General features: G+C 44.7%; 1 protein-coding gene across 1 annotated transcript in view; it reads right to left on the bottom strand.

Moving 5' to 3' along the window:
* Window positions 1-25,542, bottom strand: part of CLINT1 (clathrin interactor 1) — a 79,608-nt gene that overhangs the window by 28,417 nt on the left and 25,649 nt on the right. The window contains exons 2-3 of the mRNA XM_058167647.1: window positions 1,875-1,979; window positions 1,059-1,155 (exon numbers count right to left, since the gene is read on the bottom strand). Of these exons, the coding sequence (XP_058023630.1) occupies window positions 1,059-1,155; window positions 1,875-1,979 (202 nt within the window). The remainder of the gene's footprint in view (window positions 1-1,058; window positions 1,156-1,874; window positions 1,980-25,542) is intronic.

The raw sequence follows: 25,542 nt of genomic DNA, 5'->3' as shown, positions 1-25,542 counted from the left end.
TTTTGAAAAACTAAAACCAGGAAAACAAAATGGAATGCCCCCACATGCATAGAAGTCATTCACCGCCAGCAGAAACATGTCTATAAATTGTAACTGAAAGTAAACAAATCATTCTATATAGCCTTCAAATATTGAACAAAATGCACAATAGCATTAAAACATATGTATGTATGTATATATGTATGTATGTTTAGAGCAAGTAATCAAAATACAAAACAGGCATAAAATTACTATTTTTAAAAAGTTAACATCTTCAGAATTGTGTGCATTGTATAGACTTTAAATTTAAAGCCTTTTAGTGCTGCAAGATACTGTGGAAATATGGCATTAAGTATACTTGAATTTCACTGAAAGTATTGTGGAAGAGCAAGTGTAGAAGAAATAAAACTGAACTGGGCCAATAATAGGAGTAAAACAAGAGATAACCAACTGGTTCTATGCCCAGTAAGGTGAAATATATAAAACATAAACATTTTTATATAAAAATATATAAAATAAGCCTGTGCATTGAGAGGGAGAAAACAGAATATATAAAAGGTATCAGAAATAAATGTAGAACGTTCCTTTAACAGCTTCAAATTGAGTTTTTTAAACAAACGTTCAGAACAAATATTTAAAATTGGGTCTCTCAACGGTGGACTGCTAGGAGGGATTTAGAAGATCAAGTTACGGAGGATCCCTTATTTGGTTTTTATTAAGCAATAAAAGTCAAAATTGCTAGAAGGAATTCAATTTAAAAGCCTTTTTATAAAAACAACTACAGCCGACTCCCACCTCCCCAAAAAATCCCTTGGTTTTCAAAGCAGACCATTTCTTTAAAATGTATGCTGAAAAAGAATTAACTTGATTAAAATCAAGTTCTACTAATTGCACACAGAGGATCTGGAAACCTGTGAAGTTTAGCATGGATATTATGTTAATGAACGCACAAAACTGAGTTAATTGCCAGAGGACACTGTGGTAAAATTAAAACATTCAGATGTGTTTTTCAGCATTCAAAGTTTACACCAAAATTAAGGCTTTAATAAATGAATACAAAAAGTCACTACTGTACATACCTTATAAACTCTCCTCCAGTTCTTTTTATTGTCTTTTAACATCCGTGTCCAAAGCATGTTCATAAGTTCTGGAAACTGTTCATACATAAAAGTAGCTCTAGAAAAGAAAAAGATGAAAATGAGGAAGAACAAGGAAGAAGGAGAGAGAATTATCAATGGTGTTACTTTATGTCACCACTTGCATTTGACAGCAGGTGGCAGACTTGCTCTGAATTAAGCCTCCATCAGCAATTAAGAGCTGTGGACCATTTATACAGAAGTATTTCATGTACAGAATTAGCAATGCTGATGTCTTTCCATTGGCAATCAAGAAAAAATAAAAATAAGGACAGCTTTATTTTAGTCCAACATGACATTCATGTGCTCTTTGTAGGAAAACGTGGTTGTGAAGGAGCCCCACTATTTATATTTCAAAAATGCATTACAAAATTCTTATCCAAAAGAAATATTACATATTACTTAATAAAAGGAACACAGGTAGTTCTCATTTAGTTACCACGATTGGGATTGGCAATTTAAACAGAATGGTTACTAAGTGAAAGTGGACCATGCTTATAATCTTCACGCGTTTTACAGTCCTGTGAAGGACTTAAATGTGAGAATCGGTCGCAAAATTACTTTTTCATCAGCAATGTAACTGCAAATGGTCACTAAACGAGGACAACCTGTATTTAAAAGTAGTTGCTTGTGATCATTCTTTTCCTTCATAATACACTTCGCTCCCTAGTTTATTTATATCCTTCAGGAGCGATGAAGCAGCAGTGGCATATATACTTAAAGATGTATCTTTCAATAGAGCTGAATCAAAGTACTTACTTGGCAATCTCCCCCATGAGCTGCCCTGAAGGTCCCCATGGATCATCATTGGTTGCTTCTCTAACCTTAGACTCAATTTCAGAATAGTTCATAACCACATTGGTGCTGTACAGAACAGGATTAAATGCAAGCACAAAGATTAGCATCAAAGCAGAGAAACACATGAAAACTTAATAATGACACTAGTGGGGAACTTAATGAGATACCTCGGCAGGGTGGGGGAAAAAAACATCTTTAGTAGAGAACTACCCTGAGGAAACTGAAACACATTTATCTATCTTTAAGAAGGTTTTACTATCCCATTAACCTTCCAGAATATAGATCAGAGATAAGGAGTTACATGAAACTTGGAAACAGTCCAGTTAAAAATGGCTTTTGGTTAAAATTAAGAGAAATTGAGCTGCTGAAGAAGGCAATAGCAGCTCAAGGCACAACTACTTGCCTTCTATCACAACCTCCATAAAACTACTCCCTATCTTGAGTGGAATCAGGTGAGAACTGTGTTCTTTTAAAATCACTGCGTTGTGAAAAAGAAGACGTGTCTCTTTTTTAAAAAAAAATTATTTTGTCACAACAGTATACACAAACATTGTCATAAATAAAACAACATATCATGAAGAAAATATATATATATATATATATGTAAAAAAATATGCATCAGCTATATTAATTTGATATAATGAAGGGAACAATAGGACAGGAACAATAGGCACTTTTGTGCTCTTTGCATGCCCCTTATAGTCCTCTTAGGAATGGGGTGAGGTCAATAGTAGACAGTTTTTGGTTGAAGATTTTGGGATTTTGAGTAGAGACTATGGAGTCAGGTAATGAGTTCCAAGCATTAACAACTCTGTTACAGAAGTCATATTTTCTGCAATCAAGTTTGAAGCGTTGACATTAAGCTTGAATCTATTTTTTGCTCTTGTAATATTGCGATTGAAGCTGAAGTAGTCTTTTACAGGAAGGATATTGCAATAGATGATTTTGTGTGTTAAACACAGGTCATGTCGAAGTCGACGGAGCTGTAAGTTTTCTAATCCCAGGATTTCAAGCCTGGTGATATAAGGTATTTTTCTTAGCAGATTCCTGTCCAATTGCAGAAAGGGTGTGGGGGAAGAGAGTAGAGCATCAGAATAGCATGAATATAGCCTGAGCAAAGCAGAACAGTATGGCAAAATCCAAAGAACCATCCCCTTACACAGTGGTTCTCAACCTTTATAGTGCTGCGACCCCTTTAATACACTTCCCCACGATGTGGCGACCCCAACTGTAAAATTATTTTCATTTTAAATTTATCGCGCCTGAAGCTGTATTGGCTAGCGATCTGAACTGCTTGCGATTGCCTTGAGGACGGAGGCATTAAAGCAGAGACTCCTACCCTATTAAGTTTATCGTGCCTGAAGCCAGATTAGGCTAGCGAGTGGGAGTGATTGCAGCTGGCTTGAGAGGGAGACATCAGAGCAAAGATTTCTCTCTTTTTTAATTCATCGCACCTGAAGCCGAATTCGGCTAGCGATTTGAAGAGCCTGCAGCTGGCTTGTGGAGTCAACCACTGGGGCGCGACTCTTCGACTCGCAAGTATACTTCCCATATTTCCAATGGTCTTAGGCGACCCCTGGCAAATTGTCATTCGACCCCCAAAGGGGTCCCGACCCACAGGTTGAGAACCACTGCCCTTACAGAAGAACTGTTAATCATCTTTGTGCTCAACATATCAACTATATGAAAGGCCATATAAAAATGGCTTTTTCTTTCTATTTCTCTGCAGATCCCTATAGGGAAAATTTGTCTAATTAACATACTTTTAATTTTTTTTCAAACTTGCATAGGAAAACAGATTAATCTCCATAGAATATAACAGCTAAATAGATTGGAAAGCTAACAGTATGATTGACTCACAACTGTTTCACTAGAATTTCAAAATAAGGCTCACATTGAAGCCGGTGGATCTGAAATATCACATAAATTGTTGCTCTTGGTAGGGCTAGGAACAGGTATATTTGCATTCTTCTTATTGAAATTTCACTGATTTCGCTCTTAAATCATCCTAACATTGGGAACATTTTTTAAAATTTACATTCAAACAGTCATGTATTCAGTGTCCTAATTCTAAGGATAAAAAACTCTTGTGATGGACAAGATGGAAAGACAAGATTTTCTAAAGAGTTATCTTGTGATAAAACAAACAAGATAATTTCCTAGCTACTGCCATCCAACATAAGAGATTCCTACTCATTTCTTGGTAAATGAAATAACTGATGTAAAATACAGGGTTTGCATCATACTCTAGGCAGAGATTATATTTATGAATATATATGGACAGGTTTGGGTGATCACATATGTTCTCCTTAGTTTTTGCCTATTTATTTTCAAGTAACTGCATCTGATTGTAGGGACTATTAATCTGTTTTCAAAAAAGTGGAGTTACATTTTTGAAGAAAACAATATTTTCTTATGTGTGTAGATGATCTTGATAACCACAGGCCAGCTTCCATTCCTCCATTTAGGCAGCAGAAGATAGCTTTCTTTCAATTAGATTAGATACTGGGTCATAGATTGCCTAGAGCTAAACTGATTTTACAGACTTGAGTGAATACATACATTACTGATACGCTTGCTTTCACAAACCATTGCCCAATTTCTGTTAAATTGTTTTGGGAAATTGGTGAAGTGTAGGTAAAGCTAAACTCTGGTTCTTCAAGGTCTTACGGGCATTCATTAATGAGAGACAACAAAAGTTGAACTCAAGTCAAAACAGAGGAAATTATTTTAAAAAGTGTCTATTTGAGGCAAAATAATGCTTTCTTGAACAGGCAGGTTTACAGGCCTACTATTCCTAGCTGCTTGCTACTGTCAGTAGCAGAAGTTTTATCAGCTACAACTGATGCACCAATAGCAACTCTGGAATTTGAATCTAAAGAGTAAACAATATATGATAAGATATGATATAAGGCGGTTCCTGGAGATTAAATGCTGAGTTAAACTGCTGGCTGGGTTCCCTTTCTGGAGAAAGTAAAAGTGGCTGTTGGTCAGTAATGAATTTAATTGTGCATCCATCACATCCATTGGATCTTTACAAACCAGCATGCCTTTATAGCCATGAATCATTCATTGCCTGTTGTACACTACTCTAGAAAAATAAGAACATTTAACCAAATACTGTCTATTTCCTGGCAGAATAGGGAAAAAAATAGAATCATTGTGGAAATGCCACAACTTTATATTAATTGTCAGTCAATAGCTTCTGAACATGAACCATACATACTCAAACTATCCTCTGATGAATCGTCTACATCTCTCATCTTAAAAAGAACTGAGAAAGTTATGACCAGGGTTCCTCTTGGGAGGGAGGTAAAGACACTGGCTGGATGTGCTGGAAATGTTCAGAAGTATGATCTATTAATTTTTTTTTTGCCCATACCTTGCAAAACGAATGAAGTAATATGTACGTATGTACTGATTTATTTAAACAAGTTTGGCAGCAGAGGTATCCTATAGGCCCTGTCAGGCAGGAAGTGTCGTTTGGCAGGGTCCAAGAGGAGAGCCTTTCCTGCTGTGGCATCCATCTGGTAGAAACATCATCAATCTACTAACCAGCTTGGCCCTGACCCTGTTGGCCTTTTTCAAGGCCTTAAAACTACAGTGATGCCATCAGCCATGGAGACCCACGATTGTGGTAGAACTGGTACAGTGACTGTCCTGTATGTTTGGATGGATGGAAAGTTTTTACCTCTACTGCGAATGTTATATATTTTTGTATTTATAAAATGTTTTTTACATTCTCCCCCTTGTTTTTCAATTGTTACATTTTTGTTTACTATTTTTATACTTTGTCTCTGTTTGTAAGTTGCTCGGAGTTATGAGATGGATATAAATTTGATAATAAATAATTAAATACCTAGAATTGATTTTTCAGACATAGTTTTTCATTGCTCATTATGTGATCTTATAAAGTTTGGAGGTACAGTAACAGTTGGGATTGACACTACTTTTAACACCCACCCCTAAAAAAAACCCCTCCAAAATATATTTGTTTTAATAGTAGAAAATTTTTAGGGTCAAAGACCCTAATTAATTTTTTTATATTATAGTTGGCCAATATATAATCCAAATCTGCTTTGTTTTAATATAATTGTCAATCTACAAATGAAAATTATTACATATCACAATTATATCAAAATAAATCAGATTTACCTAATAACAATTAGAACTGCACTTATTCACCACTAAAACTGGGGCATCAAAACACACACCCCTTCATCCTAATGTTCTGTAATTCCCTTTTTTCTACACAGGCACATATTAACCTCATGCCAATTTTGATTCCCATTCATATGGAACTGGTTTTCAAGATAGGCTTCAGAGATTTTGTAGCTTTCAGCACACAACTTCTTTTGTCTAATGTAAGAAATACCTGTAGATCAAATGCAAAAGGTTCTGTTTTTACAACCTTTCCCCAAGCTCTTGTTTGAAGGGCTGGAGGAAAGACTGGAAGATGAAGTGTTTCCTCCATTTCTTTAAGTTAAATGCTTAAGATTTCAAATCATGCAGGAAAGAAAAGCCACAAGCATCCATTAACACCACACATAAACACACACACACACACTCCTATCAGTCACTTTCGAAGAAAAGTTCCCTGAGTAATACAATCTGTGAGGTACTTAAAGATTGTGAAAGTTGAAAAACATCACAAAACCCTAAATTACAAACAGCATGGAACACAATGTATTTTTTAATCCATCCTGTTGTAAAAATATTGTTCTCAGCAAACAAAAGTACTCGTAAATTCCAAGAGGAGATTGAGCGCGCACACACACACACACAAAATCTTGCAGTCACACTTCATTCAGCAACAAATATAAACCGGGAAGGGAGGAGGAGGGAGTAAGAGAGAAAGAGGGTTGTATAGTTTGGCTGCGTTCCAGGCCATTTAAAAATAACTGTTTCTAAAAAGGTGGAAATCTAGTTTTATTCTTCCTTTCCCATGTTTTCTATGGCCCTCAATCCATGCCCTACCCATGATGCCTGTGACCTTTAAAGCAGAAATTTTTTTACTTCCAGATGTGAGGGGAAAAAGTGACTGGTTTGACTGCCAAGACTTCCTGTGATTGATATAAATTTGATATCTGAGGACACTTTCAGACACCAGGGGAGGGGGCTCCTGAATTAGTTTATCCTGGGCCTCTTCCAAAGAATCCGGTTGGACTTCATGGACAGAATTCTTTGCAAATATGAATGTGCTATATAATAGCCGGATTGACAAATGGGCTGTGGACACTTTGTGCTTAATGCTGGCTATACTCTAAGATGCTTTCTGGCAGAGGTTATATTCTTTTTTCTCATCCTCAGTTAGAATCTTCATTATAAACTGGTTTCAACAAAAAGTAATGTTCTACAGAGGTAAAGTCACTGATGTAATAGCAGTTAAAAGAAAACAGGAATTTAAGCTTATTTTGCGGAGACTTGAGTAACATTAACACAGGGAAAATCCCAAGCAGGTTATAAACTAACCACTCAGAGTTCATGCACAAGGCTCAAACTTCCTTTACTCATTTCTAGATAAAAGATGAATCCAACAAGTTCAAAGTTCTTGTACTTTGTTTATGGTTTAAGGCAGAGTTCCCCAATATTTCCGGTTTTGCGGACTGGCGGGGTGGAGATGGTTCCTTGCAAGCGGATGGCAAGCGCATGCACACAGCTCCATTGTGCAAGTGGTGAGCACCTGGGACTGCCACTTATGCAAAGGGAACCTGTGTGCACACACTCACCTGCTGTTTGTGCAAGTAAGGATGCATGCATGCTCGCCGGCAGTTTCAGCGGCCAGGTTGCAAACCCCTAATAGCCCACTAGTGGGCCATGGCCCACAGATTGGAGACCCCTGGTTCAAGGCGTATGCTGTAAACAAGAGGCTTTCTGTTGACAGTGGATTCTTCCATTTCTTTTTTAAATATTATTTATTGTTTTATCATAAAAATAAAATACAAACAGTAAAACAAACAAAATGAAACAAAACAAAAACTTACATTCAACCCTAACAACCACAAAAAAGAAAAAAATGGTGTACAAAAAAAAAAAGAGGAAAAATCATCAATTTAACATTTAATATGGAAGATTCCTTCACTTCTTACCTCAAGAGGCACCAGCAACCCAAGTCTCCTTACTTTAAATTGATACAATTCCAGGAAGATTTGGGTCCTTAGCTTTGTTTGGATCATCATCATAGTTAATTGAGTATCATTATTACTTTGTTTTGTCTCTGATTATAGTTTGAACTATTGCATGTCACCCAAAGTCTTTATGGATTGGAGCATCTTCTAAGTATTGTATTGTATAACAGATAAATAAAGTGCATGGATATATATATATATCATGGTAAACATTTATTCTATTGGGATCTGCCTTATTATTTCAATTCTACTTCCAAAGTAGAATAGCTACTTTGAAGCCGTCAGTTGAATTCAAGCTCTGTTTTCAAATGAACTAGAAGTGCCTTTTCTACAAATCAGGACCTTGGTTCTGATTAAGTATCAAGCTTCAAATATGAAGAATGTAACTTTTCCAAAGAATTTATTGGGTGATTTTGTACCAGCATTTTTATCTGTCAGTCTACCTCACAGGATTGTTGTTGTGAGGATTAAAAATTAAAGGAACTCTATTTTGCCGTTGAATTCCTGGAAATAATACAAGATATAATTGCAATATTAAATAAAATACTTATATAAATAAGATGCATTAGTATTATTGCCCAAAGCGTAAGAATGTTTCAAAGATGAAAGAGTTTAATATTTCCTTTTGGCCACCAATTCTTACTTAAAACTGATTTCGCATCTTAAAATTTTAACAGCAGGAAAAGCTGGGTTTTGGCAACTTAAATGTTTCCCTCATAGTTAATTTTGCTTCTGGATTTCTGAGAGTTAGTCTTTTCAACTGTTTATCTAATTTATACACTCCACATAAACTTATCTTTTTCCTTAAGAAAAAAGGCATATATCAGTAGCTAAAGCAATTCCCAAGCAGCACAGTCCCATGATTCAGAAGTGTCTGTCATCTAGCAAAAAAGCATCCAGAACCATTGAAAGGAAGACAGAGGAATGCACTAATCTGAACCATCTTCCAAGATCCAAAACAGTTTTTCACCGAACAGCAGAGAGGGCAAAAGGGAAAGAATGGTTGAATGCAGTTTTATGTCACGGCGGACCTTCATTTTCCTTGGTCCTTGGGTTGGCCTGGCTTCGGACCCACGATCCTCAGGTGGCCTGGTCGCGAACGCCATCTCTTTCCCGAGTCTGCAGTGCGTCGATCACATCCGCCACACCTGTGCCGCCAGAACGCCCCACCGCTGCCATCACCTTGCCTCCTGAGCTGACGGACTTCGCCGACGTGTTCAGCGAGAAGGAGGCGGACCGACTACCCCGCATCGGCCCCACGATTGCCCGTGGACCTTCTGCCCAACGCACCACTGCCTGTGGGACGCCTGTATTCCATGTCGGAGCCCGAGTTGGCCGCCTCAGGGACTTCCTGGACAAAAACCTGGCCCGAGGGTTCATCCGCCTTCAAAGTCCCTCTCGGCCCCGGTCCTCTTTGTGAAGAAGAAGACAGGGACTTGCGCCTATGCTGTGATTACCGCCGCTAAACGCCATTACGGTGCGGAATCGCTACCCCTGCCGCTCATCCCGGAGCTACTGGAAAGGTTGCGGAGGCCACGATCTTCACCAAGCTCGATCTCCGGGGCCTACAACCTGGTGCGGATACGAGAAGGAGGCAGAATGGAAGACGGCATTCGCACCGATACGGACACTACGAATACACTGTCATGCCATTTGGGTTGACCAATGCTCCCGCCGCTTTTCAGCACTTCATGAACGACGTGTTCCGAGACATGTTGGATCGGTTCGTGGTTATCTACCTGACGACATCCTGATTTACTCCCGGTCCAGGGAAAGCCACCTTCGACACGCCAGTCTGGTTCTGCAACGCTATGGAGCAACAACTCAATGCGAAGCTGGAGAAATGCGTCTTCTTCCGGACTTCCATAGAATTCCTCGGCATATCATCTCGCCCGAGGGCATAGCCATGGACCCATGTAAAGTAGAAGCTTTGTGTAGCTGGGAAGCCCTCGTCGGGTGAAGGATGTTCAGCGCTTGCTGGGCTTCGCCAACTACTACCGGACCTTCATCCCGGCTTTGCCACACTGACAGCTCCACTTACCCAGCTCCTCAGGAAGAAGGTTGCATTCCGTGGGGTCCCCGCAGCAAGAAGCATTCACAGCCCTCAAGAAAGCCTTCACACGGAACCCGTCCTGAGGCATCCCGACCCGCTCCGGCCTTTTGTGGTGGAAACAGACGCGTCAATGTGGCTCTGGGAGCGGTGCTGCTACAGGCTCCGACGAATGGTGGCACACTTTTCCCGCGCTTACTACTCCCGGAAACTCAACCTTCCGAGCGCAACTACACTATCTGGGAAAAGAGTTGCTGGCTATCAAGGCTGCATTCGAGGCTTGGCGACACCATCTGGAGGGGCCCGACATCAGGTGGAGGTCCGAACGGACCATCGGAATCTCGAGCACCTCACCACAGCTCGGAAGTTGAACCAGCGGCAGATCCGTGGTCGTTGTTTTTTGCCCGGTTCAACTTCCGCGTGACCTACATTCCCAGCGGTCACAACCGGAGGGCGGATGCCCTGTCCCGCAAGCCAGAGTACCTCTGCGCCAAGGACCCCCTTCCTCCACGGACAGTGCTGCCGGCAGAAGCCTTGGCCGCAGCACGGGAGCCAGTGGACTTGCGGGCCCAGGTGCGAGGCGCAGCGCCAGGACGCCTGGTCCCAGCAAAGGAGACCGGAGGTGGGCCCCACGCCTCCTTGGACCTTGGAGGAGGACTTACTCAAGTTTCGGGGGCGATTATATGTGCCCACAGGACCACTCCGAGCCCTCGTCATGACCCAGTGCCACGACAACCCTGCAGCAGGACATTTTGGGTTCTTCAAGACCCTCCACCTGGTGACACGGACCTTTGGTGGCCCAGTGCGGCATGATATACATGCCTACGTGACATCCTGCGTACCGTGCCGGCAAGCCAAGACCGCCACGGGGCCCTCCCGGCTCCTCCAGCCCTTGCCGACACCCGACAGACCCTGGGGCGATCTCTATGGATTTCCTGACAGACCTGCCGCCGTCCTCTGGGTTCACCACGGTGCTGGTGGTGGTGGACATGCTCACCAAGATGGCACACTTCATCCCATGCCGCGGACTGCCCACAGCCGCAAAACGCCCGCCTCTTTCTGCAGCACATCTTCCGCCTCCATGGTCTACCGGACAGGGTGGTTTCGGACCGCTGGAGTTCAGTTCACAGCCCGCTTCTGGAAGAGCCTGATGGCCGCGTTGGAGGTGCAGGTGTCTGTCGCCATCGCACCATCCGGAGACCGACGGGGTACAGAGAAGGTCATCGGTATACTGGAACAGTATCTCCGTTGCTTCATCAACCAGCAACAGGACAACTGGGCCGACTACCTGTCCCTGGCGGAGGTTGCTTTTAACAACTCTCAGCACACCTCTACTCAGATGACCCCGTTCTTTGCCAATGTGGGTACCATCCGCGCTCTTCCTCTGGCACCACCGGACTCTCCTGTTCCCGAATCGCAGACCTTCCTGACGGAATTGCATGCGGTCCAACAGTTGGTACGCCAGCAGCTGAATCGGGCAAAGGAGGATCACAAACGGTCCGCCGACCGCTCCCGACGGGCAACGCCCCCGCTGGCAGTTGGAGACCGGGTGTGGCTCTCACCAAACACCTCCCGTCCGACCGCCCGGTAAAGAAGTTGGACCACCGATTCATCGGCCCGTTCCTGTCGAGGCAGTCATCAACCCGGTAGCCTACCGACTGACCCTGCCACGATCCATGCGGATCCACCCGTTTTCACCGGTCCCTTCTGGTTCCTGAGGCCACACCGAGTCCCCTTCGGTGCCCAACAGCACCCGTCACTGTCGCCGAAGACGGATCGGAGGAATACGAAGTCCACAGCGTACAAGACTCCCCCTGGCTGAAGGGGTGGTTCCAATATCTGATCGCGTGGAAGGGATACGGGACTGATTTCTCCTGGGTAGATGCCTCCGACGTTCATGCCCCTGACTTGGTGCAGGCCTTCCATGAGCAGAACCCAGCCCGATCTTCAGCCCCAGGGGAAGGGCCCTGCAGTGAGGGATAGTGTTGTGACCCAGGTTCCTGGACCCAGACTCCTGGACTCGGATGATTCAGAAAGTGAGGGAGAAGACCTGGCAAGCCCTGCTTCTCTTGGGCCCTCTACCTCCCTGGCACCCACTCAAAGGGATGGGAGGGCCGGCACAGCCTGATTCCATGGAGCCTCCTTCTGATTTGGCAACGCCCAAGAACAGTTTTGGAGGATGCAAGGTCACGTAGGCGTATCGCCATCGGCGCGGAAGAGTTGGGACAAAGCCAAGTCATAATTGTCATGCAGTGACATCTGCAGAGACTATAAATAGGAGGCGGGACTTCCTGGTTTTTTGTCTTGGACAAAGTAATGAGTTGGCGCGAGCTAATGAATTGGCGCGAGCTAACTATTTCAATGGAGGGAAGAATATATTCGTGAGTAATTCTGGCCTTATCTATAATTTCCTCGTTATCTCCAGAAACTTGGCAGGCCCGTGGGTAGACGTGGCCAGGACATGTATCTATGTAAATAAAAGGAAAAAAAAAAGGAAGGCCTCTGACGGACTCTTTGCTGGGAGTATTGGGGGAAGGGAAACAGAACAGGTGCCCTAGTATCAACAAATGCCAAGAAGTGTATTTCACATATGTTAAAAAAGAAGAAAGACAAATATGAGAAGCCCCACCAAATGAATTTAAATGGAGTAAATAGAAGAACAACCATTTTTAGAAAATTACCATTAACAATAAGAGTTCAGTAATTTGTGTAGTGTAGAATAGAATAACTTTATTGTCAATTTGAATGTACACTAATCGGCATATATTAAAATGAAATTTCATTGCATACAGCTCTCAAAAGGTCACCTCCAATTTACACTACATAAACATGACAAAATAAATAAATGCAAAATAATGCATATACCCACATATATTATGACACAGAGAAACAACACAGTCTAGTCCGGATGTATACATGTACATGGTGAGAAAAAGGAATCATGCATATTTACTAGATGGATGGCATAGGGAACAAAGCTGTTACAGAATCTGGTAGTCCTGCTAGAAATACTTCGAAACCTCCTCCTCTCAGAGGGGAGCAAGAGAAACAAACTGTAAAGTGGGTATGTGGGGTCTCTGACAATGCCAAAGCACATAACGCTTATAAGCAGTGTCCTAAATAACAGGAAGCGAGCTTCCTATAATCTTCTTGGCTGTCCTTACCGCTCTCTGAAAGGAGTCTCTATCTGAGGCATTGCTGCCACCAAACCAAACACTGATGCAGTTTGTTAAAATGCTCTCAATTTTGCCTCTGTAAAAAGTGGCCAGGATTGAAGGAGAGAGATATGCTCTCTTCATCCAACGCAGGAAATACAGACGCTGCTTTGCACGTTTCACTAATGATAACGTGTGGAGAGACCAGTTCAGATTGTTAGTTATCTGCACCTCCAGATACTTAATACTGTTGACCACTTCTACAGCTGAATCCTAGATACTGAGTGGAATATGACCATGCTGGCTCTTTCTAAAATCTATAATGATCTCCTTTGTTTTATTAATATTTAGAACCAGGTTACTTTTATTGTATCAGTCCACCAGAGCCTTCATCTCTTCACTGTCATTGTGGATAAGGTCCAGCACTGCCGTTTCAACTGCATACTTCACAATATGATTCATAGCAGATTTGGCACAGCAATCATGGGTCATCTTTGCGACGGCGGCGGCGGCAGCAGGGTCCTACCATCCTGCATCAGTATTGTCACCTAATATCTAACTAACAGTATTGTCACCTAACTTCTACCTGGGGAGTTTTAAACCCCATTTACCGTCCGGAACTTCTGCCATGATCATCTGGACTGGCCAGATTAAGGCTTTTACCATCTGCCATCCTTTATAAACTCCGAAATGTACTCACGATCGCAGCTTCTTGATCTGCGAGTTTCCCCCCTCTCGCGGATATGGCCCTCCACTCTATCGAGGGTCTACCTTGATGACGGATTTTGGAATCCCGAGAGGTGGCATGCAGCTAAGAGGAGGCTTAGGGGCTTTTTAAATTTTTGCTATAGTAAATTTTTAAATAATTTAACCATGGGGAGGGGTGGGATGGCAAAGATAGGTTTAGGGGGACACCTATCAGGGCCACTGATAGATCCTGTGAAGGCTCGCGGAATAGACATTGTTGGTTCAGAGGTGGAAGAGGAGGCTAGAGTTCAAGGCCATGAGGGCGGTCTCATCTGCACAGTAAGTGGGAGGGGCAGGTATGGCGGACGCGGGGGCCCATATCAGGTTCAGGGAGTACGCACTCGCTATCTACGAGCAATTGTGCACTCCGGTCCCCCGGTTGTTTCCCATTCCCCGAGTGGCTTAAATCCCCAGAGGCTGGGCCTTCGCCTGATGTTATGCAATGCCAGGTCGTTGGAAATAAAGCCCCCCTCATCTCTGATCTTATACAGGAGGGGGGCGCAGACCTGATAGGCATTTCGGAGACCTGGTTGGGCACGGAAGGGGGGGTTCCCCTGGTAGAAATGTGCCCACCGGGTTTCCATGCATTCCATCAGGCGAGGGTCCAGGGTAGGGGTGGCGGTTATTATTAACAAGAGTCTAGAGCTGAGGGAGATCACTGTGCCACAGATAGCCGGATGTGAGTCCCTCCTTGTGAAATGGGGCCTGGGGATGCAGGTGGGTTTACTAATCATGTACCTGGCTCCTTGCTGCGTGACAGAAACCCTGCCCGAGCTACTGGATGTGATTGCCGGGATGGCGGTGGAGACCTCCAGGCTTATGGTCATGGGGGATTTCAACCTGCCATCAGCAGGGGTGGCATCCATGTCGGCTCGGGAGTTCATGGCTTCCATGACAGCCTTGGACCTGACCCAGTTAGTGAATGGTCTCACTCACATTGGGGGAAACACTCTGGACTTGATTTTTGTCTCTGGACAGTGGTTGAATGATCTGGAGTTAGGGGAGTTAGTTATTAAACCCCTGTCATGGTCAGACCATTCGCTCCTTCAGCTGAACTTTCGAACCGCCGACCCCCACCGCAGGGAGACGAAACTGACTCGTTGGTTCTGTCCCAGCCTGATGAACCCAAAGATGTTCCAAATGGAGCTTGGGCCATTCCCTGAGGATTTAGCCCACGGCTCGGCTGGAGCTCTAGTCGCCGCCTGGGATCGGGCAGCTGCTGGTGCTCTAGATCGCGTCGTGCCTTTGCGGCTTCTGACCCGGTGCCGATCTCGATTAGCCCCTTGGTATTCCGAGGGGCTGAGAGAGATGAAGCGCCGAAGAAGACGCCTAGAGGGTATCTGGAGGGCCAGCCGCTCCGAATCTGACCGGACACTAGTTAGGTCTCAAATTCGGACCTATCTAGTGGTGATGAGGGTGGCAAAACGAGAATATTTTTCCACTCTCATTGCATCAGCAGATAACCGCCCAGCCGCTCCGAATCTGACCGGACACTAGTTAGGTCTCAAATTCGGACCTATCTAGTGGTGATGAGGGTGGCAAAACGAGAATATTTTTCCACTCTCATTGCATCAGCAGATAACCGCCCAGCCGCCCGGTTTAGGGTGACCCGCTCGCTCCTTCACCAGGGAGCGTGGAGGATCCCTTACAGGGCCGTGCTGAGGAATTTGGACAATATCTGTTTGATAAAATCGCTCAGATTCGGGAAGGTTTGGACACAGATTGGGTAGATCCGGGCGGGGTGGGAGAGGCAGGTCTTGGGGTTACTATCTGGGATGAGTTTGATTCTGTGGCTCCTGAGGACATGGACAGGATACTGGGGGGACTAAATGCGACCACATGTTTACTGGACCCGTGCCCCTCCTGGTTGGTGCTGGCCACGCAGGAGGTGACACGAGGCTGGCTCCAGGGAATTGTGAATGCTTCTTTGATGGAGGGTGTCTTCCCTACAGCCTTGAAAGAGGCGGTGGTGAGACCCCTCCTCAAGAAGCCTTCCCTGGACCCAGCTGTTTTAGGAAATTATCGTCCGGTCTCCAACCTTCGCTTTGTGGCGAAGGTTGTAGAGAGTGTGGTGGCACGTCAATTACCCCAATACCTGGATGAAACTGTCTATCTAGATCCGTTCCAGTCTGGTTTCCGGCCTGGTTACAGCACGGAAACGGTCTTGGTCGCGTTGGTTGATGATCTCTGGAGGGCTCGGGACAGAGATTGTTCCTCTGTCCTGGTCCTACTAGATCTCTCAGTGGCTTTTGATACCATCGACCATGGTATCCTGCTGCGCCGGCTCGGGGGACTTGGAGTAGGGGGCTCCGTTTATCGGTAGTTCTCCTCCTACCTCTCTGACCGGTCGCAGACGGTGTTGACAGGAGGGCAGAGATCGGCCCCGAGGCGCCTCCTATGTGGGGTGCCGCAAGGGTCGGTTCTCTTGCCTCTCCTGTTCAACATCTATATGAAGCCGCTTGGTGAGATCATCCGTGGTTTTGGGGTGAGTTGTCATCTATACGCTGATGATACACAGCTGTATATTTCCACCCCTAACCACCCCAACGAGGCTGTTGAAGTGATGTCCCAGTGTCTGGAGGCCGTACGGGTCTGGATGGGGAGAAACAGACTCAGGCTCAATCCCACCAAGACCGAGTGGCTGTGGATGCCGGCAGCCTGGTACAGTCAGCTAATTCCATCGCTGACCGTTGGGGGCGAGTCGTTGGCCCCCACGGAGAGGGCTCGCAATCTGGGCGTCCTCCTGGATGTACGGCTGTCTTTAGAAGAACATATGACGGCCGTCACCAGGGGAGCTTTTTATCAGGTTCGCCTGATATGCCAGTTGTGCCCCTTTCTGGACTGGGCTTCCTTATGCACGGTCACTCATGCCCTTGTTACATCCCGCCTGGACTACTGCAACGCTCTCTACATGGGGCTCCCTTGAAGGGTACCCGGAGGCTTCAACTGGTCTAGAATGCGGCTGTGCGGGTGATAGAGGGAGCACCTCGTGGGTCCCGTGTGACACCTCTCCTGCGCAGTCTGCACTGGCTCCCAGTGGTCTTCTGGGTTCAATTCAAGGTGCTTGTTATCACCTTTAAAGCGCTCCATGGCTTAGGACCGGGGTACCTACGGGACCGTCTACTGCCACCAGTAGCCTCACACCGACCAGTGCACTCTCACAGAGAGGGCCTCCTTCGGATACCGTCAGCCAAACAATGTCGGCTGACGACCTCCAGGAGGAGGGCCTTCTCTGTGGGGGCTCCTGCCCTCTGGAACGAGCTGCCTCCGGGGCTTCGTCAACTCCCCGACCTCCGGACCTTCTGCTGCGAGCTGAAGACGTTGTTGTTTTGACGTGCAGGACTAGCTTGAACATAGTTTTAAATTGGGGTTTTAAATGGGGTTTTTAATCGTATTTAAAATTTTAAGGCCATTTATCGAATTAGTTTTTTAATTAGTTTAAAAACTAATACAGATTAGTTTTTAATCTGTATTATATGTATTTTGGTTTTTATTGGCTGTGAACCGCCCTGAGTCCTTTGGGAGAAGGGCAGTATACAAATATAATAATAAATAATAAATAAATAAATAAATCAAGGTGAACAGATATACATAAGCTAAGAAAAGGATTGCCTTATGACTCATCTTCTGAATTTCTGTTATTGGAGGGGGGGAACAAAAGTACAAAACTGTTATCAGTTGTTCTGAGAGTGTTTTGGCTGAAAAAGCAGAGCAAAGTTCTCAATAGTGTAACGGACAGCTAACATAATATGTCATGCACCCACTGGAGCCTGAATCTGCAGAGGAAGATGATCTGGAGCCAACGGAGATTGAGGGGGCGGCTTCATTGGCTTCAGAAGAATGTGGGGAGGAGCAGGGCGAGTCAGGCCTTTCAGGATTGGGATGGATTGTAGGCGGGGAGGAACGGGGGCAGGATAACTAAGAGAAGCTAAGCAGTGAACATGAGGAGAGACAGAGCTGAGGCAATGAGCAAGGACCATCCCCTCCTGATCCCCGAGCATGAAGAGTAGAGAGAAGGCTGGAACAGCACAGGGAGGAGAGCACCCCGCCCCTCTTTACAAGGCACGCCTGGGGACTGAGATTTAAGGAAACGCTGTGGGGAGGGCATTTGTCGGGAACAAATGCCGAATTCATGGAGTATTGTGTGCCGTTGCTGATGTTTGAAGTTTCCTGGACTTCTTTATTTCTTGCTTCCTGGATTAATTGCCTTTTTCCGTTGCTTCCTGAAATCATTGCCATGTTCCTTTCCTTCCTGGACTCATTGACTTATTCCCTTGTCCCGCTGGATTTCTTGCTTTGCAGCCATTGTGCTCACAGCATTGTGCTGGACTACTTGCAGCCAGAGGCTGCTGCAGGTGTGTGTGTGATCACTTTGCTCTGGGACTTACCAGAAACGTGGGAGCATTTGGGGGAAAATTGGAGCAATAAAGGGGTGGTTTGAACTATCTGCTGACTGTGTTGCCTCTGTGCCTTGCCCCACGTCATCACATAATGTACATTTTCCAGGAAGAAAATCTTATAGCCGCTTTTCATGGATTAAAGTTTCTCTTTCTTCATAGAGAATTAGCAATCAACTTTAGATAGCCTACACTCCTGGTTTCAGCTTGCTTACATGCAAAATTACATGGCTGTAACATACGCCTGCTCACCCATCTCTTTCAATAAAAGACTACTATAAGCTATTTTCCAGAAGTATTTTTCATCTCCTATAAAAATAACTTATGTAATGCTTCCCCAGCTGAGCCTGAAATGTCTAACAGAGCATTTGCTTAGGAATGCAACCAATTTGGGCTCAGTTGAGAATTCCAGCACTGTTCATGAACCACCAGAGGCCAGCAAACCACATGCAAAACATTAACCTCTGCAATGAAAAAAAGAATCCTATCAACTGTACTCTCTCTATTGACCATCTATTATTGCATCATAGAATTCAGATGATGTCGTCATCATCATCGCCAACACCACTACCACCCTGCCCTCCATCCAAAAATATCCTAAAAACAAAACAGCAAGACCTTTCTTGCTACTGTTGTTAAGTGAATCAATGCAGTTGTTAAATATCACGGTTAAGTGAATCTGGCTTCCCCATTGACTTTGTCCCAAAATGTGATCACATGACACCAGGACGCTACAAACATCATAAATATGAGTCAGTTGCCAAGTGTCTGAATTTTGATAACATGACCATGGGTATGCTGCAATGGTTGTAAGTGTGAAAAATGATCACTTTTTTCAGTGCTGTTGTTACTTTGAATGGTCACTAAATAAACTGTTGTAAATTGAGGACTAGTTGTATTCCAATACTTATAATCTGTTCAGAAGTCCAGTTAAGTCTTGTTGATAGATAAAGAGATTGTGGTTAAAGCAGCAGCAGCATCCGAAATCCTGAACTGTAATGTGGCTTTACTGAACACATTATGTGTGTGTTTGAATGTTGACCAACATTCAAAGTCTTTTTTGGAAAGTCTGAAACTTTAGATTTAGTCATTGGTAGCATCTCCTTCAGCAGTGATGACTTCAATCAATGTTTTCTCAGACTCCTTAAACATCAAGGTAAAAAGTTCAAAAACTGATTTCCAAGAAAACAAATACTCAGATAAACAGATTGTAGAAAAGCTATGGAGCCAGTAGGAAACAGTTCCAGCAACAGTTGCATATCAAATGCAAAACAAATCACTCTTTGTATTCTTATGACTCTTTCTCCTACCTATGATGAAAAGGGCAGGAAACTCTTCTCTTTTGGACTGGAAAGACAAGCTCCATCTGTTTCTCATTTTGGTCATAGATTAATCTGGTATTGGGATGAATTAATTTTTTCACAGTGTGAGAATATGTTCTTCCTATTTTTGTCTTTCTGCTATTAAGGTATAAGTTTTAAATAAATGTACATACGCTGTAGAACAACTAGCAGATCATCAACTGTGGACAATAGGAAAGGGGCATTGTTCCTACTTAAATGCCATTTCTCTGCACGGTGGGACCGGCAGCCAGGCATGGGATGTACTGATAGCCAATGGGACCGAGTCTGCAAGCTGACAAGCACCTCCTCCTCCTTTTATTTCCCAGCTTTCTGACAAGGATGATGCGGCAGACCAACATGCCGAGCTGTAAGACAAAGATACACCCCTCCCATCGAAATGAGAAGGTCGTCCCATAAAGCCCACCCCTCAGGTGCCCGGGAGGTCAAGGGTGGGGCTGGCTGCTGGTCCCATCATGCAGAGAAAGGGCAGTCAAGTAGGAACAATGCCCCTTCTCCTGATTAGTGGGACCGGCAGCCAGGCATTAGTGGGACCGGCAACCAGGACATACCAGAGCTAATGTCCAAATGGGGGGGAGCCTACTGGACCGATGAAGCCTGGTCAGTGTGTACCCTTTGGAGTACCCTGCACCCAAAGGCAACCGATGAGTAAGCATCCAATTTATAATGGCGGACAAAGGGAGAAGGGACGTCCAGGTGGCCGCTCGACATATCTCCTCCAAGGGGGCCTGGATAACCCAAGCCGCCGGGGTGGCCGTGCTCCTGGTGGAATGAGCTGTGACACGGCGAGGAACAGGCAAAGCCTGGGCCTCATAGGCTTTGGCGATGCAAGTTCTGAGCCAGCGACCAAGGGTAGAAGATGACACTCTATGACCCATAGAGGCAGGTTGGAAGGAAACGAAGAGCGCCTCCATTCTTCTGATGGAGGAAGTTCATTTAATATAAACATGGAGGGCTCTACGGACGTCTAAAGTATGCCACAAACGTTCCAACCGGTGTACTGGGTCAGGACAGAAATTGGGAAGGACCAATTCCTGAGCCCTGTGGAACACAGTATTTACCTTTGGAACGAAGGTGGGGTCTAGCTGCAGAACGACCCTGTTGGAATGGAAAATGCACAAGTCACTCCGAACCGAGAGGGCCGCTAGCTCGGAAATACATCGGATTGAGGTCATGGCCACCAGGAAGGCCACCTTGTAAGAGATGAACTTGAGACTGGCTTCCTTCAGCGGTTTGAACGGGCCCTTGGTAAGTTGAGAACCTTCGTGAGGTCCCAAGTGGGAAATCTATGGACAACTGGGGGACGAAGGTTAACCGCCTCCCGTAAAAATTGCCAGGTGAGAGAGGGGAGCCCCCGTCCCACAAGACAGGACCGAGGGAAGGGCAGCTACCTGTTTCCATAGTGTGTTAGGTGCTAGTCCCGCATTCAGTCCGTCTTGAAGGAACTCCAGGATATTGGCCTTAGATACCTCCATGGGTTGTAGCGCCCTCCTGGAGCACCAGTAGCTGAATGACTACCAGGTGGAGTTGTATATCCATTTGGTGGAATCGTGTCTCGAGGCCTGGACAGTATCAACGACCCTAGTCAAAAGCTGGTCCCTCAGCAGGAGATGCCGCTCAAGAGCCAGGTGGTCAGTTGGAACCACAGAGGATGTGGGTGAACCAACTGCCCATGGGCAAGCGATATGCGAGCCTGAGGGAGCCGCCATGGGTTGGCTACTGAAAGAGCCACCAGGTCCGCGAACCAGGGGCAATGGGGCCAATGAGGAGCCAGCAGTAGCAGTTATGCCCTCTCCTCCAGCATCTTCTGGATCACCCAGGGAATCAGGGGAAAAGGAGGAAAGGCATAAAGAAGCCCTGGGGGCCATGGGCAGCGCAGGGCATCCATGCCTTCTGCCTCTGGCATCGAAAACCTGGCAAAGAACCGTTCCACCTGACAATTGTCCTGGGTGGCGAACAGGTCGACCTCTGGAAGCCCAAAGCGAGTTGTGAGATCCCTGAAGAGATCCGGGTGCAGGCGCCACTCCCTGTGATCCACTGAACTCTGCTGAGCCAGTCCGCCTGCACATTCGCCACCCTTGGTATGTGAGAGGCCCGTATTGACCTCAAATGAGTCTCTGGCCAGAGGCCCAGTGGCACTGCCTCCTGCATGAGGTGCCGGGAGTGGGTCCCTCCAAGACGGTTCACATGGCCACATTGTCTGTCAAAATCAAGATGTCCTGGCCTTTGAATATCTCCTGAAAGGCATGGAGGGCTAAGTGGATCACCTGAAGCTCTAACCAATTGATGTTGAGGGCCAAATCTTGTGGATTCCACTGACCCTGGGCCATATGGCAATTTAGGTGAGCCTCCCCAGCTGGCGTCCGTGGTGAGGGCTGGCGTCCGTGGTGAGGACTGTCTTGTGGGGTTCCCTGAACTCCAGACCCTCGGTCAAGGCAGGGGTGATCCACCACCTAGCCATGTTTCCCAGGCCGTTTGCGTGGAGCAGTGGCCATTTTGCATGAGGCGAGCCTGAAAGACTAGGCCTCTAAATGCCATGTGGAAGCAACCTCCCAACAGCCGTCTGAGGCTCGGTGCAGTTGGAGCTGGTGGGGAAAGCTGACTGGCCAAGAAGATAGACCGGGGCCCAACAAGTCAAAGCTGGTAGACCTGGACCAACAAGTGAAGTCTGGTAGACCGGGACTCCACAAGTGAAGCCTGGTAGACTGGGGCCCTCCAAAGATCTCACCGCTCCGATGACTGCTGTCGATCATGCCGATCATACTCGTCTTCAGGAGGGAAGCCTCTGCACTGGCTCCAATGGCGATCGGGCAAGCCTGGGAGTGTCAAAGACACCCTGCCGATCACAGGGGCGTCATCACCTACACAGTGGCCTTCAGCGGGGTCCGGCAATGCCATTCATGCTGGAAAGGAAGGGAGCAATCCATGCCAGCTCCCTTCCCCTGAAACATGCCCGAAAGGAGATCTTTGGTGGAATTGGGCTGGATTGCCCTACACGCCGGAATGGGGGCTCAACCAGCAACTGGGAGCCCTCCAGATGGAATTGCTGCAAGGCAGCCCTCAGTGATATCCGACCCTCAGGCGCTTCACACTGGAATGAATCCAAATTTAAATTGGAACGACAAAGCAGCTCTCAGGCACATCTGTCCCAATCAGACCGAGTCTGAAAGCTGGGAAGTAGGAGGAGCAGGAGGTGCTTGTCAGCTTGCAGACTCGGTCCCATTGGCTATCAGACAAAGTACATCCCATGCCTGGCTGCCGGTCCCACTAATCAGGAGAATAGCCACTGACACTACAGCAAGCTATACGTACCGAATCTTCTCCCTTATTGCTGATCCATGCACTAACAATAACTGGCATCAAGTTTCCCCTCTAAAACTACAGCTAAAGTATATTAGTATCAAGGACCAGAACTGTAGATTCTGAACCACAGAACAACCTCACTGCACCTCACTCAATACCAACCTTCCCATGAAGGCACAAACTGCCACCCTGGGAAGATACTCTGGATACGAGGTGTCAAAGAGCTAGACAGCAAAGGGAAGGAATGGAGATATGAACTGGAGCATTTATGATTTGTTACCAATTACCTACTGTTCACAGAGAAGTCAACAGGTCTTCCAATTTTCCTGGATACATTATCCCAACATATATAGTAAACGACCTCGGTGCCACCTCCAAAGCTAAATTAATAAAACTCTCAGCGAATATGCCATCCTGTGACTAATACGATGGAAGAATTTGTATACTCTAACAAAGCAAATTAAGCATTTCTGAAAGCCTAGACCCGTCCATCTGTTAGGTAGGTCCCTCCTTCTGGTACTTTCAAGCTCCCATAAAATGCCTAATTGGAAAAGAGATTCCTTTTCCCCACCTGAATGACTAAATCATAATACTAAACATGAGGAAGAGTAACAGATGACAGATGACTTCATTTGCTACCAATCCTGCACCAGCAGCAATGCCAATCATTCCAAAAATTCAAGATTTAATGAAGCACAGGTGATACTTGGTTCTTCAAGTCCTATAATCTGGGCCAGCAAAAGATCAGCTGCACCATGGACTCATATGCTTTCTTCTTCTCCGTGTTCCCTTACAGTCCTTGGGAACTGAATTTGACAGTGTGCGATTAGAGTTAGATGAGGAAGAAGCTCAGCATAGATGTTAAAATAACAATATTCTCCAGCACTGTATTTTTCAAGAAAACTTCCACTATTAGAAAGCAAGTAACTGTTAATTTAATTAATTTAATCAACTTACTTTCCCCACCCCAATATATATCTTACTGGCATTATAAAATACATTTGCAAGTAGCATAATCGCAACTAGATCAAAGTCTATTGCCTTTATTGTCAAAAACCCAGTGTATGTCAGAAGAAAAGCATTTTTATTTTTATGTACTTATTTACTTGATTTTTAAAGTTACCCAACTCTGAAAAGACTCTGGGCACTTACAGTGTTTCAAATATATAATTTAAAAATACAGTTAAAACATAATCCTTAGGACAAAAAAGCAACAATAATATTTAGTCAAAAGCAACACAGGAGGTCCACAAGCATCCTAAACCCAAGCCTAGGAACAGTTTTGTTCAATTAAGGTCAGATCTTATGAAAAGGATTGTGGGAGTCACTACAGTTTCTGAGATTACAAACAGCAATTCTTCCATATATGAAGTTCACAGTAAACCTGATTCATGGATTATTCAATTCATACCGAATGTATTGCTTTTTATACAGATACAGATAGTGCTTGAATTACAATCAATCATTTAGTGACCCTTCAAAGTTACAACGTTGAAAAAAATGACTTAAGACCATTTTTCACACTTACAAACATTGCAGAAGTGATTAGACACTTTTAAAAAAAAGGACTGGAAAATTGCATCAACTTTGAATAGAATAGAATAGAATAGAATTTTTTATTGGCCAAGTGTGATTGGACACACAAGGAATTTGTCTTGGTGCATATGCTCTCAGTGTACATAAAATAAAAGATACGTTCATCAAGGTACAACATTTACAACACAATTGATGGTCAATATATCAATATAAATCATAAGGATTGCCAGCAACAAGTTATAGTCATACAGTCATAAATGGAAAGAGATTGGTGATGGGAACTATGAGAGGATTAATAGTAGTGCAGATTCAGTAAATAGTTTGACAGTGTTGATGGAATTATTTGTTTAGCAGAGTGATGGCCTTCGGGAAAAAACTGTTCTTGTGTCTAGTTGTTCTGGTGTGCAGTGCTCTATAGCGTCGTTTTGAGGGTAGGAGTTGAAACAGTTTATGTCCAGGTTGCGAGGGGTCGGAATTTACTGATAGATTTCAGCAGCTTGATCTCTAATAGCTGCTGAAGAAACCTGTTAACACATAACTGCATGGATAACTACAAATGATAGATTAGGTCTATGGGCTGGTTTTTTGAAAGACCCAGTTCAAAATCCAATTCGGATTTTAGAGATTTTTCCCCTTTCTTATGCAAAAATATCCTCCAGGCAAAGTATTACAAAACAATTCTCAAATTAGTTGCTACAGGGTTAAGAATCATCAGATTGTAAAATGCCACAAAAATAATCTACAGATGTAATGTACAAATCTTACTACTTTATGTGGCAAATGTGCAAGGCAAACTAAACAGAAAAAGATAAGTACATCCTGATGTCCACAACTGAGTTATGACTTGGAGTACGAAGGAACCATAAAAAGCCATTTCCTACTCACATCTGCTGTTTTTTTTTTTTTTAAAAGCTCATTATGCAGACTTTCTTTTTCTATGTGTTCAGAACAG

The sequence above is a fragment of the Ahaetulla prasina genome, chromosome 2, assembly GCF_028640845.1.
Source record: "Ahaetulla prasina isolate Xishuangbanna chromosome 2, ASM2864084v1, whole genome shotgun sequence".
Taxonomy (NCBI): Eukaryota; Metazoa; Chordata; class Lepidosauria; order Squamata; family Colubridae; genus Ahaetulla; species Ahaetulla prasina.
The sequence above is the reverse complement of the archived record's forward strand: the minus strand, read 5'-3'. Positions and strand labels throughout refer to the sequence as shown.